General features: G+C 37.1%; 4 protein-coding genes across 8 annotated transcripts in view; 2 read left to right on the top strand and 2 right to left on the bottom strand.

The window, feature by feature from the left end:
* Positions 1-212: 212 nt before the first annotated feature.
* Positions 213-16,528, top strand: part of LOC6037241 (neuroglobin) — a 128,824-nt gene continuing 112,508 nt past the window's right edge. Inside the window, exon 1 of the mRNA XM_038258251.1 lies at positions 213-504. The gene's annotated coding sequence lies outside the window, so the exon portion shown is untranslated. The remainder of the gene's footprint in view (positions 505-16,528) is intronic.
* Positions 1,046-1,829, top strand: LOC6037245 (ecdysteroid-regulated 16 kDa protein). Its single transcript, XM_038258257.1, has 3 exons — positions 1,046-1,265; positions 1,327-1,610; positions 1,673-1,829. The coding sequence occupies exons 1-3, from the start codon at positions 1,172-1,174 to the stop codon at positions 1,769-1,771; spliced, it is 477 nt and encodes a 158-aa protein (XP_038114185.1). The 5' UTR covers positions 1,046-1,171; the 3' UTR covers positions 1,772-1,829.
* LOC6037244 (ecdysteroid-regulated 16 kDa protein) lies at positions 4,242-5,025 on the bottom strand. The gene is made up of 3 exons (XM_001847121.2): positions 4,858-5,025; positions 4,511-4,794; positions 4,242-4,439 (listed from the first exon to the last, which is right to left on the bottom strand). Exons 1-3 carry the CDS (start codon positions 4,943-4,945, stop codon positions 4,341-4,343), a joined length of 471 nt encoding a protein of 156 aa, XP_001847173.1. The 5' UTR covers positions 4,946-5,025; the 3' UTR covers positions 4,242-4,340.
* LOC6037243 (probable cyclin-dependent serine/threonine-protein kinase DDB_G0292550) overlaps positions 5,473-16,528 on the bottom strand; it is a 173,437-nt gene continuing 162,381 nt past the window's right edge. For 3 of the 5 annotated variants that reach the window (XM_038258236.1, XM_038258237.1, XM_038258238.1), the window contains exons 4-7: positions 11,117-12,337; positions 8,593-8,983; positions 7,844-8,532; positions 5,474-5,917 (exon numbers count right to left, since the gene is read on the bottom strand). In XM_038258236.1, the coding sequence (XP_038114164.1) occupies positions 5,753-5,917; positions 7,844-8,532; positions 8,593-8,983; positions 11,117-12,337 (2,466 nt within the window). In that variant the 3' untranslated portion in view covers positions 5,474-5,752. Of the gene's footprint in view, positions 5,918-7,843; positions 8,533-8,592; positions 8,984-11,116; positions 12,338-16,528 lie in introns of all 5 variants that reach the window. The other 2 variants (XM_038258233.1, XM_038258234.1) reach the window with 1 other exon arrangement.

Raw genomic sequence — 16,528 nt, 5'->3', positions numbered from 1 at the left:
AGAGTTGGCGCAACTTTTGTCAACAACTACAACTACAACGGCAACCCGAGATGCAAATGCCGCACCAGAGATATGCAAATTATATGTGGAAAGTATATAAAACAACCCCCCTCCTTTTGATAAGACAACTCTCCGCAAAAGTATGCCACCTTTTCCACCGCAATAACAACCAGAGTCACGAAAAGTTCCCCCTTATCGTATTGACTTCGGAGTCCGACTTGGACCTGATCATTATCTCATTATTCTCATTTATAACTGGTGGGAGGAGGAGGAACCACCTATCGATTTGATCTAACTTGTGAACTATTTAGAAAAAATAAGATAATAAAACCAAGTTGCTCTCAGTTAGTGCAAAGTAGGCTACGATCACGACTAGGTGATGCTCTTTTAGTGCTGCGAAGACGACTGTGATAATTTGTATCGCGTTAGGGGATCTGGTTCGGATCGCAGTGTGCCATGCGATGACCGCGCTGGTGTCGTTGCAAGGTGGATACAACAAGCAAGGTAAGCCCGGCAGATGAAGTTGGACAGAAATGAACGTTAAAGTGGAGACAAGAGGGAGGGAGCAGCGTTGATAGTCAGGTTGAAATTAATTGCGATCTAGATTAGTGTTCCAGTTTTTCTGCTCCTCTCGGTCTCGGAGCGTTTTTTTCCCTTCTAACTTTAAAAAGGGGCCATGAAGCACACACACAGTTTTACTCGGTTCAGCGTGTGTAAAGTTGAGAAAGCTCAGCTGTTTCGTTGTTTTATCGAGAAAGGGAGTACAAAAAGTGGCTTTAACATGAATGTACGCACAGCGCGAAAAGGGACTGCGAGGGAAGAATTGCGTAACTTTTCGGTTGGCTGAAAAGGTCAGTTGGGCAAAGAAGATAAATTGAAAGTCACCTTTTTGGTTAATAAATAATCTACGGTATAATTTTATACAATTGTGATTTTTTTTTAATTTTTTTGTCAAAAGCCATACAATTTGAAAAACTCAACATTTTCAATAGAATGTCTTTAAAACCATTAATGTTTCACTAACACTAGTAAAATTTTGAGATTATTTGAACAAGTGATAAAAATTTGGCGTGTTACAAGATAAATATTTTATATGTGAGGTGTAAAATGGAATATTCGATCAGTTAAAGGTTGGCAAATTGTGATAAAAGTCTTATAAAATTAATCAAAAATGCCAAGTTTTATATTTTTTTCGTTAATTTTTACCCTATTAACAATCCTGATTAAAGGTGAAGTAGTCGATTTTGGATCATGTTCGGAATCTGGTAAGTATCGTAATTAATTGACAAATTTAAATCAATAATTAACGAATTCAACACTTTCAAGCAAAGTGCACCATCCACGAGCTCCGTATCAACCCGTGTCCGGAGGTGGCCAAACACAAACCGTGCGTTTTGGTGAAGGGTCAAAACGCGACCATTTCGTTTGACTATACGGCTGGGTTTGACGCAAAAGTGGCCACCGCCAAGGCATGGTGGACGATGCCAAGTTTGGATTTGCCCTTCATCGGGATGGACAACGATGCGTGCAAATACACCGGATGTCCAATTGTGGCAGGAAGGAAGCAGACCTATTCGTACGAGTTGCCGATTATGAAGATTTTTCCGAGTGTGAGAGAATCGAATTTTTAATTCAATTAATGTATGTGGTTGATTTGCGTTTTTCCTTATAGAGAGCTTATGACGTCAAGTGGCAGCTTCTTAATGAAAAGGGAGAGCAGTGTTGTTTCATCATTCCAATTGTGATCAAGAATAAACGAGGAAGGATCTGATGATCATAGCAGTGTTAATATTGGACGATTTAATAAATAAATTGAATCCTCATTTCGAGATAATCTTGTTTGCAATTTTGCTATTGAATCATGTGATTTTTTAAGTTCGAGACTATCAATTGATTTCAACAAAATTGAGTTCAGAATTATTGAAAATTGTATGACTTTATGTTGATTCTAAAGAAAACTAACATGAAAATATAAAGAATAGACCTCTTACACAAATTGCCGTAATAAAAATTATATATTCTTTATTTTAGCGGCTTGCAAAATTGTAATGATACTTGTTTTGCGTTCCTCACCTGAGGCAAGGCTATAAAATCACTCGAAAAATGAACTTCTTAAATACACCTCCTAGGTATACCTTCACGTATACCTATCGACTCAGAATCAAATTGTCTGTGGGGATGTGTGTAGACACGATTTTTTCCACAAGATTATCTCAGAACTGACTGAACCGATTTTGGCCGAATCCGCCTTATTCTGTTCGTCTTGGGGTCCCCTAAGACCCTATTTAAATTTTATTTTGTTTAGTTAAGTATTTAAAAAGTTATGCCAAGAAAAAGATTTTTGTAGATACAAAAAAGGGTGATTTTTTGCATAACCTCAAAAGGCCGGGTCTTTTTGTTTACGTGCGAGAGTCGCGCCAGATGCGAAACGCTCGGTTGCCATATTGCTTCAAATGAGAGTCTGCATGTTTTCTGGAAAAGTCTGTATCAGGTATATAATTTTTTCATAAACTTATTTTCATTATTACTTTGTAAATGTGAGGAAGGCACCACCCACCTAATGGTGGATTAAGAAACATTTTTTTTGCAAAGTTGCTTAATTTAAAACACAAGTAGCTGCAACATACAAATTTCAATCACAAACATATTTATTTCGAGATTCTTTGGTTTAATGATTTTTTTTTTCACATACAAATTATTTTTTATAAACAAAAATCAATTTATCCATTGATTTCGTTAAAAAATACAATTTTTTTAAGATTTCGTTTAAAAAAATAAATAAATTTATTTAAAAAAAACAGTCAAATAAACGAAGCATCTGAAAGTGTGTACTGTCAGATGCTTCGTTTGTGCCAAAAAGCGCCATTTTGAAAACATAGCAAGGCGTCATCCATAAAGTATGTCACGCTCTAGGGGGGAGGGGGGGTCTGAGCAAGTGTGACATTGCATGTTATAAGTATAGGAAAACGTGACAAAGGGGGGGGAGGGGGGATAAATTTTAGCTGATTTTATCGTGACGTACTTTATGGATGAAGCCCAACTTGAAAATATGCTCAAAATTACTTAAAAATAGTTATAACTCATTTTCCGCAAAAAAGTTAGTAATTTGTTATAAACAGCTTTTCAGAACATAGTAGGCCGCTGAAATACTAACCTTTTGAGGTATCACAAAAAAAATGCTTTTTCTTGCAAAAATGGCGTATTTCTCGTGTAGATCATGAGCTAGAAATTTGGATTTTCGACTCATTTTCATATCAGTTTCTCCTCTACAACATTGCCGAAGACACCAAAGCCTTAAAACTTCATCGAACATAGTTAGATTTTGGTTGACACCCTGGAAGGTTGTCACACTTTAAGTCAATAACTTCTAAAGATAGCCCAAAAAAATCTTAAATCCTCAGTTATTTTATTCTAAGAAAATTATAAAAGTATTCATGAAAATTTGTTGTGCTATATTCCTGGAGTAAAACTCTAATTGGCATTAGGCCATGGGAGATTTTCAAAGCCCAAAATTCTTAGAAATTTGATTATTTGAAATATATAAATAACAAAATCCTTCTGGGATGTGATTCTTAGTCAGTTTCTAGCCATGTCATTGATCAGAATTTGTTTTTGTTCCTTGGAGTATAAATTCACAATATGGTCAAAAAGACCGTGTAAAATAAAAAACTTCAACAAAGCCAAAGTCTCAACACCAACAAAAAAATCCTTTAAGTTATGTCACTTAAATGAAAATTTGTATTTCATTACTTTCAAAAGTTTCATCATGATATTTTCGGCTTCAAATGCTAAAAAGCACTCACATAGATGCTGAAATAGTGTTCCATGCAACAAGTTGTAAGTCGTACATTTATTAAGCGAGATTTACCGAGTTGAATAAATACGACGAGTGCCGAAAAAATCGAGTTTTGCAAAGGAAAAAACCCCTTTTGAATTTGATTTAAAATGAAACGTCCATGTGTTAAGTCAATTCATCGTTTGCTGTGTAATAATCAAAACAATCTTACTAAGTTTTACTCAACGAAACAATTGCTGAAAATATCTAAACTTTATAGCAATCATTTGAATGCTGAAAAGTAGAACTTTTCAGCACTTGTATTGAAATGTAGTATTTTTCGATTCTATTATTTCTGTTAAAGAAAACTTTTTTTAATGATGATGACTTTATTTTTTTTAAACAAGTATGACCGGCTGAATTATAATTTGTACCATGATTAGAAAAAAAAAAAACACGTTTACAATATTGAGTGAAACATTTTTATTTCATATAACAAGCAACATCCGTTAGCAAAAGTAAACACATTTTTCACTCTTCTTTCTCACATTCACCATAAATCTTCTTAGACCTTTCCACGCTTGGTCTTGATCACGATCGGAATGATAAAGCAGCACTGCTCTCCGTCTTCGTTCAGCAACTGCCACTTGACATCGTAAGCCCTCTATAAATAAAAAAAAAGAGTGACGAAACCGTGTTATCAAATTTCAACTCTCAAAAGTTCAAAACACTCACAGTCGGGAACGTCTTCAGGATGGGCAGCTCGTACGAGTAGGACTGCTTCTGGCCGGCAGCGATCGGACATCCGGTGAACTTGCACGCCTTCTCGTCCATCCCGATGAAGGGCAGATCGGTGGCCGGGGTGGTCCACCAGGCTTTCGCTTTGGCCTCCTGGGACGCCCACTCGGGCGTGTAGTCGAACTCGATCGTGGCGTTCTTGCCCTTGATCACGGTGCACGGCTTCTGCTTGGCCGCTTCCGGGCACGGGCTGATGCGGACCTCGTGGACGGTGCATTTCACTGGGGGAGGAAGAAGGGGGAACAGTAAATGACATGTCTGACATTGTGAGGATCAATACTCACTGGTTCCGGGGCAGGTGCCGAAGTCAACCACTTCCGCACCGACGGTGGCCACCAGCAGTCCAACCAACGCGATCACGAACCGTTGCATGTTTATTGTTATTATTTGTTGGGAGAAAAAAGAAAGATCTTTCTTCGTGCACGATCAACTTCACTCTGACGGTCAACTTCCGACGAACGGCTGAGCCTGCTTTGATTTGGCCGTTCCTTATCGTCTCGTGGGCACACTATCAGCCAAGGCAGCTGCGCTGCCGGCCGGGCTACTTTGTTTTCCGAGATTTGTTCGAATGTTTACGGTTTTGAGCTGATTAAAAGTCTTCTATTTAAGCGTTTTAGTTGTACAAACTCATTGAGTTTTTTGACACCACACTGAAGGTGTGGAATTATTAGCACTTTTTAAAAGCACAAGAAACAGCAATTACCGAAATTTACAACCTGACCCTTGCCATTTTGACCCCCTTAAAAATCGTACGATCCAGACTTTCGTTTAACCGTTTAATGATAACCGGCTCAAAGTAGGCCATGAGCAAAACCAGACCATCGAAATTGTAATTTCTTTCTGAAATAATTAAACGCACATTAAAGTTTTACATAATAATGATTAAAAATTGTTTATTATAACAGTTTTTTTGCTTATTTTTTTGTCTAAATTGAGTATTGGAGAGCCGGAAAAGGGAATGTATTTAAGTACACAAAATAATAAAAAAAATATAATAAAAAGAATAAAAATTACATCTCAAGCAAATGATACTATTTAAACTTCAGCACTGGAATGTGTTTTAAATACGCACAAAAAAAGTAAGCATGATGTGTGTGTAAAGTCTCTGCGTGATTGTCGTCTGGATTTGATTCTTTGGCTCGGGGTTTGTCCGTTTGTTCGATGATGATGTGGCCTATCCTATACGATGCACAGGGTGGTGTCGCGGCACAGCGATATCTGGGCCTCCTGCAGGATTCGCAGCCGGGGCCCCAGCGGAATGCCCATCTTTTGCAGTCTCTCCTCTCCTAGGTACGGCAGCTCGATCATCCCGACGCGTTCGTTCTCGAAGATGGAGGCGTATTTCTGGAAATATTTTTTTATTATACATATTTTAAAATTTTCCAAAATTTTCTTTTCACATGAATATACATAATTCCTAATTACTATTTTTTAGTCGATAAACTTTTAGGTGGTAAAGCAAAAAACAGTCTGGTAAATTTATTGTTAATATAAGAAGGCATTTTTTATAATCCAACAAAAAATATTTAGGATGAATTCCAGAATAAATTTGCAGCAGTTAAATCATGTTTTCAAATAAAAAAAGTGGAAGTTCAGAAAGAGCAAGCCTTCATTAATTTCCGATTTTTATGGTTGATAAAAGAAATCTCGGTGAAATTATTTAATCTCTTGAAGTAATTAATATTTAAAAAATCAAATTTAATTTGGCATTTCAAAAAAGCATTTAACAATGTCAGGATTTATTTACAAATTTTGAAAATATTTCAACTTTAAAACGGTATATTTTATCGAAAAAAGGAAATTACTTTAAAACTGTTTCCAGAAACGAAACTGTTTAGAGAGTTCAGAGTCATGCCTCGGTTTAGCACCGCATATCTAAGAGGTATTCATAATCAGGGAATGCTTAACTAAAGTACAGAGCTTATGGGATTATCATTTGTATATTTTTTTCAAAATACTCAAAATTTAAAAATATATCCAAAATACTTTTTTTTAAATACTCTAAATTTTCTCAAAACCACTCATTTTGGAAAAAGTTGTAAAAACAATAGTTTGTTTACAATATGCTTTTCAAATGATCGGAAAAGTTCATACATTTAGACTGATTTTTTTAATTCTCGAAATTTCCACAAAACTACATTTTGTCGAAAAACGGCATGTATTTTGGAAAATGTAAATTTTGGTTTTTTGAAATTTGGGTATTCAATGAATTTTTCGGAATGTTTTATTTTTATTGATTAGTATGAAACATTCCCAATCATTTAATACCCATATTGTCAAAACTTAAAAAAATAGTCCTTTTAGAAAAATACGTAGTTTTGTGAAAATTAAAAAAAAAAATATTTCTTTCGAGCAAAAACCACGCTTTCAGTTTTGAAAACGCTGTATCTATAATTAAAAGCAAGTTTGTAGAGCACATTCCAGCACAACCCAGAGCAACCGAATAAGAATCTACTCATAATATATAAAAAAAACGCGGATTCTTGAAATATCAATTTAAAAAAATGCATTTTCTATAATAATTCCCATACAAAATTTAATCGCTTTGCAAAGAGTAGGATTTAACCAATCGCTCCAAAATTTTAGGGAACTGTTTAGTACTCCAAATGGTACAAAAAATATGGAATTACTTATATCGTTAAAAAGACTCAATTTTTTTAAAAATACGTTGTTTTGTGAAAATTTTGAGTATTTAAAAAAATAATATAATAAAAATTTATGACAAATTCCCAATCCATATTGGAATAAAACAAAAAAATAGTATTTTTTCGAAAATACGTAGTTTTGTGAATTTTAAGTCTTTCAAAAAATCGAAATGTATGAACAAAATGATGATACAGGAAATGCATGAAATATAACTTTACAAAGAAAAGTCGCCATGCGAATACGTAGAAAACCCTTGTTCAAATGAGTTGGTTTAATATTTACCATTTAATTGTGTATTTTGCGTTTTTTATGTTTAATAAAACCGGTCATCTCGTTGTTGATTTTTATGTTTAAAGGGAAAAATTACGAAAAGAAACATTGTTAAAATCTCTACAACTATAAAAAAAAACATAGGTCTTAATAAATTTTTAAGTTTAAGACAAAATATTTTAAGCCCAAAATGAAAAAAAATCTTTAAAAAGTTATGTGAAACACTAAAATATTATTGTCAAATATTTTAGAATCAAAGTTGCAGATTCCTCTTCGAAAAATTAAAAAAAAAAAATTGCAAGCAATCTTGAAAAAAAAATATCAGAAAGATATTAAAAAATACCCTACACTCACCTCATAACCCAGCTTCTTCAAAAACAGCTTCATCAACGGCGGATCCTCCCCAAAAAACTTGGTCAACTTCTTAACCCTCCTGGGATTCGTCAAATTCATGGGCTCCTTCGATCCGCTCGTGTTCGCCGCACCCCCCGTCGTTGCCCCACTCGCGTTCAACGGAATGTGATGCATCGACTGTGACCTCAGCATGGCCATATCGTTCCGGATCTCCTCCAGCTCCTGCGAAACGACATGCTGCGAGCGCATCTCCGACGACAAATGGGCCACACTCCGGGCCAGCGTGACCACGTGCGACTCGAGCCGTTGAAAGCGCTTGTTAATCCCGCGAATGTCACGCACCTTGCGACGCTCGTCCGGCCGTCGACGGTCCCGAATCGGTCGCCCGCTGACCGAACTGGACGGCAGCGAGGACAGCGATCCGTGCCGACGCCGACGATTGGCCATGCCACCCCGCTGGTGGTGACCCTGATCGCCGCCGGTGGCCATCCGATTGCCGAGCATTTTGAGCACCTCGCTGTACATCGACTCGAGACCCTCGAGCTGGTTCCGGATCTGCTGCAGGCCACCGTCCGTTTCCGACTCACTTACCGATTGACCCGCGTCCCAGGGACCTCCCAGCAGGGATTCCAGATCGAGAGAGCGAGTCGTGTTTGTTACCGAGGCGCCGTCCGTGTCGAGGCCAAATACTGAAAAGGACGAATTTGGTTAGTCAATGGAGAAATCCAAGAAATCTAGGTTAATCTTACGATGCTTCTTGAGCAAATTCTGTTCGTGCTTCTTACTGCTCGAAGACAGCTTCAAGTTGTGCATGTAGTTCTGGATCGTGTTGTTCGACGGATGACCCTTGGACGGACCAATCGGCTGTGGGTTCTTACTCGCCCTATTGTACGTGTCCGTTCCGTACTCCTGGATCTTGGACTGGTTTCTCAGCTGACCCGATTTGATGTTGTGACCATTGTGGCCGTTTCCATTGCCGGCGGGGGTCGTGTGATACGAGATTCCGCCGTCCGGTGAGAGCGGTGGCAACGGAGGAGACATGGACGAGGCACTCTCCGACATGGTACTCTCCGGACGAATCATCATGCCCTTCATACCGGGCTCGAGGATGTTGCGCAGTTCGGCGTCTACGACGTCGATCTGTGGAAGGTGAATTGATTTTTTTTTTAATTCTTAGTGCTTGATATGCGTTTCAATTTATAATGTATATTTCCTTGAGGCAATGCTAAAAATCCAAGAAAATCAATTTTTAGACATAATTATTAGCTTTAAGCTTCATTTGAAAGTTTTTCTTGTGATTTTTCGAACGATGTATCGACTGCTATGATTTTCAACGATTTTTATCATAGTTTTTGAAGTAAAACATTGACTCTTGAAATCCACAAATTCGGAACAATTTTTTATAACATTTGAAAAAATAATGATTTTAAGCGCTGAAACCAGCGATGGAAAAATATTCTTCATAAGAAAATCTTTTAACGCTTATCAAGAAAAAACTAAAGCGAACAAGGCTCTCCTCTGTCACGCACAAAAGATTGGTAAAATGAAACTATATAAATGATCATCTGAATTATTCGGCGGAACTACATTTCACTACAACACTTGCAGGTCTAACGTCAAATGTTGAAAAAGTTTGGTACTTTTCGTAGAAAAACAATGAGTGTAAACAAAACGAATTAATCCAATGCTTGCGCTAACAATGAGATTCCCAAAAAATCGTCTACTGATTGATTTTCTTCGAAAAGTTCGGGTACGATTTTTTGCTTGTTTCGCCTCTTCTCTCTTTTGTGGGTGATGAAAGCTCGCAAGAAAAAAAGTTTTTTTTTCTGTAATTCTTTCTCAGGCTGCTCCCATTGAAACATGCTTTGTTAAGCTTTTATGAATTGAACGATATATTTTTTATTTTACGAAAATATTAGTTAAATTCATGTAACCCTCAGTTGTGGGGTGTGTAATAACATCCAACAATTATGAAACAGGCAATTTGTCATGAAATGCAGTTTTTTGTTAAAAAGAATTACTTTTAGGCAGAGTAAGGCCTAAACAAAGTCAAAGTAGGATTGGTTGAAAAGATGCATTTTGCATCGTTTGGACAGTCATGCCATTTTTTTAATGCAGTCCAGACTCGATTATCCGAAGCCTCGATTACCCGAAGTTTCGATTATCCGGAGTTCGATTATCCGAAGGTTTGTATGGGACTTCGGATAATCGAATCACGAACAAAAACATTTTTTGTTTTTTTTTTCACTTTTAACATCAAATACGAGTTCTGCGACCTTATTTTAGTCAAATTTGAATAGTTGCCTATCAAATTAAAAAAAATCCATTTTTTAACATTTTCTCACCACCAAGATGGTCGCCATCTTGAATTAAAAAATTCTAAATCATTTTAGAGTACTTTAGGAATCATCCTAAAGCTTAACAATAAAAAAAGGCAACGAAAAAAAAATCGTGATTCGATTATCGATAATTTTCACAAAACTACGTATTTTCGAAAAACATACTAAGCATTCCAGTATTTTACAATGTGGGTAACAAATGACCGGAAATCTATGGAAATGATATTTTTTAAATACTCATATTTTTTTTACAAAACCGAGTCTTTTCTAGGAAAACACGTAGGTTTGTGAAAATTTAGAATATTTAAAAACATATTATTACTATCGAAATAAAAAAAGATATTTTGAATATTTCCAAAAAATACGTAGTTTTGTGAAATATATTTGTATTTTCAAAACAAAATATTATTGCTATCGAAATGTACAAAAATCCTGATCATTTAATAGGTACCCATATTCAAAAAAAAAAAATTTTGAGCACTTAAAAATTATTTCTATTAAATTTTTGATCATTTGATACCCATTTCATGAATAAAAACATTTGTTTTTCGAAGTGTATGAACAATCTAGATCATTTGATATTCATATTGTATTGTAATTTTTTGTCAAATCTTACATTTTTTTAAAACAGATATTTGCAAAACAACTCGACCCGGCCAGAGCCGTGGGACAAAAACTTTAAAAAATATTTGCATCGGCCTTATTTTTGGTTGAACATAATTTAATGTTTTTTTTTTTCAATTCCGTTATGAAACAATTTTGTTATCAATCTCGAGTGACGAAACGGCGTATTTTTCATCCTCAAAATTAACAGTAACTGAATATTGTCCCTTTTCAAACTTGATATTTTCATCTCTCGTCGTATTTATCGGGCTCGGTAAACTAAAATAACCCCCAACACAATCTCAAAAAACAACAGTGAAAACCGACTCACCCACTCCGACTCCGACTTGCTCCTGTTCCGCTCGGCCTGCTCCAGCATACTCATGCTGACCACCGCAGCGGACCCCGCCATCCCTCCCGGACCCGGTCCCTTCCGGGTTCCACTCGAGTACGCCGCACTTCCACGACCCGAGTCCACATTCGAGCTGTGGTTCCCGTTGCGATCGTAGTCCGAACTGGAAATGGAGTCAATCTGCTTGGTCGTCGTCGTCGTCGTCGTCGTGCTCGTCTGGACCACCACGTGGGAGGACGACGGATCCGACGCAATCTGGACCACCGTGTTGTTGTTGTTGCTTCCGTTGGTCATCCGTTTTTGGTCTCCTTTTTGATCGTGCCCGTTGTAGTTGGAGTTTTCGCCAATGTTGATCGTGGTGTGGCCACTTCCGTGGGGAATCTGCTGCTGCTGTTGTTGTTGATGCTGGAGTGAGGAGTGTCCGTCGGAGTATTCCGTCAGGATCTTGTGTCTGCTTTGTGGGGTTTGTTGATAGTTTTGAGGAGTCATTTGTGGGGTCATTTGGGACTGCTGCTGACCACCACCCTGCGGGTGGTTGTGACGGTAGTTATGGACGTAGTTCTGCTGCAGCTGCCGGTTGTGCTGCTGAACCGGAGTCTGGATGTTGATCCGGGCTTGGTTCTGTTGCGACCGAAATCCTCCGTCGTCACTGTCCGTTCCGTCCATCTGCGGAGGAGTCATCTGATAGTTCTGGTTGCTGGCCGTGTTCAGCACCGGTTGGGACATGGCCTTCAGGTTCCGGAAGCCACTGAGCGAGTCCCCGTTGTAGCCGTCGGCCGGATCGGCAAACTTCTTGTGATAATACAGTGGAGAATCCCCACGGGCGTTCGAACTCCACAAATTGATGTTCGACTGGGCGTGGTTCAAATTGTTCCCCCCACCACCCTGGCCATCTCCCCCCATCAGGAACGATGACCCCAAACTGTTCTGTTGCTGTTGTTGCTGGTGCAGCATCGTCGAAACGTTGTTCAACTCGTCGCCGGGACCTTCGTCGGTGCCGTTTTCCTTCTTGAACTTGGACGAAATGAGGTCCTTCAGCTTGTGGTAGTTCTTCGAGACGGACTTTTTGACCGTTTCCTTGTCCTTGCCCTGGAGGCCTTCGCGCTCGGCGAGGGCGGTGATGTCTTCTGGGAGGCGGACCGCGTTCCGCGGGATGGTGCCGGTGATGGACGAGTGGATGACCTCAATTTGGGCCTGGTTCTGGGGAGAGGGAAGAAAGGGAAAGATATTAGCAAGCTTGTAATTTAAGTATAGCAATCACGTTGATTAAAAATAAACTCATCATTTACGTAATTCTAGGATTGTGATTCTAAATAAATCGAGAGATAACTCTACCATCTTGAATGAAGTGCCGTAAGACAACAATCATAAAATTTATTGAACCCGCTTGCGGAAACGCAATCATGATTCAACCACATTTCCCGGGAATTTACTCAAGTTTAAAGCTTATCGGCCCACCGAAATTTGCCTCTGAAAAGGATTACCCTGAAAAGCTCTTCCGCAAACACATGTACGTCGGCGCTTGAAGTAGGCCGAGCATAAAAAGTCATGAAAATTCAATCACGAGCGCCAATCAAACCAAGCTCGCCTGCTACGTGGCCTGAAACTTGAAAGATTCCCAAACAAACCCCCCGCACCTTCCCCTTTACGGCCTACTGCTTTCTTTTGGGAAAATATTTCCCCGATTTCCACCCCCCAACCCCCCATCCATTGATGAGCGCAACAAGCGGAAATTTTTGCGCGCTTTTCTGATGGAATTTCCTACATTTTGCGCCTTCTCCGGGCAGCATCCCTCGCGCGAGAGGGATCGAGCTATCGATTTTCCATCATCAAAGCTCACACTCTTAGGCGAAAAGAGGCCTCCCTTTCGCCGCTGCAAACAATTAGGCCCTTCCGCACTTGGAAAAACAAAACAGAATCCTTTTTCAGGTCGAGCGCCTCGAAGGTCCTTCTTTTCGAGACGCGTTTGATTTCGCTGTTCAAAATTTGCAAAGATGTGAAGAGGCGCTCCCTCGTGACCAACTCTGTGAGCAAAAGAAAGGATCCGGGTCCAGCCAAGGTGAAAATTGCCTGATAAGGACACTTGGCACCGATTTTTCACCCGTTTTTCCCCGGCAAGGTGCGCGCAACCATTAGAACTAATGTTATTGGTTCCGATTTGAAAGGGTTCCACTTTGGAAGGAAAAGGAAATTTTGCACATTTAAAATTTAAAATGATGATCACTTTTCAAAGTCAGAGCATTCTTTGATCACTCTTCAAAAGCTTGTTTTAGTTTTGCCTGATTGAATTTGCTGCCGTTTGAACGAAAAACGTCGCCTACTACGCGTCTTTCGTCGCCAGCAAACTTTCAAATCAAATGGCAAAATTCCTTCTAATTTCATTACCATGTTCGGGGAGGTTGGAATTTATGCTGTCGGAAATAGCATTACTTGTCGTAAAGGCTTGCGTGTGAATCATTTCGCACGGTGTTTGGGAGGGATTTTTATGGCACCGATCGGATCGTCATTTTATTTTTCGGCAGAAATCTTTTCTTATACAATGCTCGAACAACAACGGCTGAAAAAATAAATAAAAATAAACCGTGGGGGCACATCGTAAAAGTCTTGATACGAATCTCGTTGAAGTGCGTGTTTTATGCTACTGTTTATGGGCTGTTTTCCTCAGGTTCAATGGTTGGTTTGGGCTGGCTAAGGTGAAGAAAAAAACAGACAGCCAGGCAATTTCGGTATTGTTATTGAAGTCATTATGTAAGTGCAGGTGAGGTGTGCGCCAACCATGCTTTTTTTTTTGGAAGATGTGAGGAATTCTTGCTTCTTAGGGCGTTTAAAAACTTTTTAAGTCGAATTAAATAGCACTGTTTCAGGTAAATCTTCATAACTCATAAAGATGTTTCAAATTTTGATTAAATTTTTACTATTACCTCTATCAACTCACACGAAATCGAAAAAGTTACCCCGGGTCCTCTCCGATTTTTGTGAAATTTGACCAAAGCGATATCAATCATGGCCGTTCAAGATCATCCGAGACAGACACAAACGACGAAACAAAAAGATTTGCGTTTCTTAAGTATAACTTTTTCAAAATCGTGAATCTTGATATTTAACTCGTTTACAACTTTAGAGAACAATGTTACACAAAAAAAACTGCATAGTAACAAAAAAAATATAAATTCAATTATTTTTTTCCAGATGAAAAAATACCCTTCTGGGTTATTGTAGATTCAAAAAGAACATAAAATTTCTCATAAAATGACATGTTTCAAAATTGTGTAACGAAAAATGGCATTGGTTTTAGAACTATTTTTGTACTTTTTACCAATGAAAATAGTAGTTTATGCAACAAGTTGCGAAAAGAGGATTTTTTCAGCATGAGTCGTACATTTAAATAGATAAATACGAAGAGTGCTGAAAAAATCAAGTTTTGCAACGAGTTCCATACAACATTTTTTGCAATTCCAAAAAACACACGCTGAGTGAAATTTTAAGTCAAATTTTCATGTATTTTGTCAATAAATCGTTTAAATAAAAAAAAATGTTGAAAAGTGTTACTTTTCGAAACAAGTGCTGAAAAGTGTTGCTATTCGATTCTGTTATTTTTGGTACAGAAAAGAAGGCTATTTCGTCGTTCAAGAATGACAGGAAAAGTGAGTAGTTTCACGACGGAATTGCAAAAATAGACTTTTTGCAATTCCATCGTGAAACTACTTACTTTTCCTGTCATTCTTGAACGACGAAACAGCCTACTTTTCTGTACCAAAAATAACAGAATCGAATAGTAACCCTTTTCAAAACAAATGCTGAAAAGTTCTACTTTTCAGCACTAAAATGGATGCTGAAAAGTTGAACTTTTCAGCACTTGTTAGGAAAAGTTATACTTTTCAACATTTTTTTGATTTGAACGATTCAATGACTCAATGCATGGACAATTGTCCTATAATTCTGTCCAAAGGATGTTTTTCGGAATTGCAAAAAACGTTGTATGGAACTCGTTGCAAAACTTGATTTTTCATCACTCGTCGTATTTATCTAACTCGGTGAACCTCGTTAGATAAATGTACGACTCGTGCTGAAAAAATCCTCTTTTTGCAACTTGTTGCATAAACTACTATTTCCAAATTTTGACCAATTTTACATAAAAGACCTTTTGACACCAAATTGGAATTGGAAAAATGGACCTCGGATTCGTGATCAGGGACCAAAATCACCCCTGAGGATAAAGTTTCACGCCAATCGAAGGGGCGTGAAACTTTTTTTTAATTACAAAATATTAATGAAATTATGCAAATATTTTTTTGCCTAAACTTTTACGTCTTTAACCGATCTGTGGTCCCAAAATTGAAAATTGATTAAAAGTTTAAAAATTATTTATTGATTTAAAAAAATATTAAGCTTTTACAATGTATTCTGATAAGTTTATAATCGATAAAAAAAATCAATGAAAATTTCGAAAAAAATTATCGTAGGTAATAATGGTTATCGTTATCGTCTGAACGTTTAAGTTATCTGATTTTTTTCAACAATTATCTTATCGCCGATAATTTACAAAAACTCATTTTTCAAAATAATTATAAATTTGAATGAATCCTGAATTAATCATGTTGAATTTTCTATGGTTTCACTAAGACTTTTTTGTGTTGATGGTGTAGTGAGTTTCAAAGGTTAAACACTCAAAAAAAAAAAATCACAAAATACCGTTTTTTTTAATACCATAATTTTCATAATTTGCAATATAAGTTTCAAGCAAGGCGAAATTTTGTATTCATTTTTATCTAATTTTGTTTCGTAAAATACTCATATTTTCACAAAATACCGTTTTTTGAAAATACTATAATTTTGATATTTTTTAAAAGATGAGTTTCAAACGGAGCAAAATTTTGAATGCATTATCACATTACTAAAGTTTTTATTTGTAAAATACTAAAATTTTCACAATTTTTCTTTTTTAAACTTATTTTAATCAATTCGAAATTTTGGTATCAAACAAAGCGAAATTTTACATGCATTTGCGCTTCATTGAAGTTTGGGTATTTAACAAACAAAACTCTAATTAAGTGAAAATTCATACCATATTGCAAACTTTCGCAAAAAAATACTCTAAAAAATTAAAAACTTGCTAGTGCCTTAGTTAAAGAAATAATTGTTCCACAATGGATTAAGATGCAACACACAGCTGAAAGGAACTCCAAAACTCTGTTATGCACTTCAAAATAACTCATTGTATCTTGATTATTCACCAATAAAACCGAATTGAATTGAATTGAAAAATTAAAAATGCTTGCGAACTTTCGCTTGGTGTTTTAATCATATAGTAAATAATGACCATTTGAGTAATTTAGAAAAAATAAGGTATTTTGTGAAAATTTGTCTATTTGACAAAATAAACTCTAATAA

This window comes from Culex quinquefasciatus, chromosome 2 (genome assembly GCF_015732765.1).
Source record: "Culex quinquefasciatus strain JHB chromosome 2, VPISU_Cqui_1.0_pri_paternal, whole genome shotgun sequence".
NCBI lineage: Eukaryota > Metazoa > Arthropoda > Insecta > Diptera > Culicidae > Culex > Culex quinquefasciatus.
The sequence above is the reverse complement of the archived record's forward strand: the minus strand, read 5'-3'. Positions and strand labels throughout refer to the sequence as shown.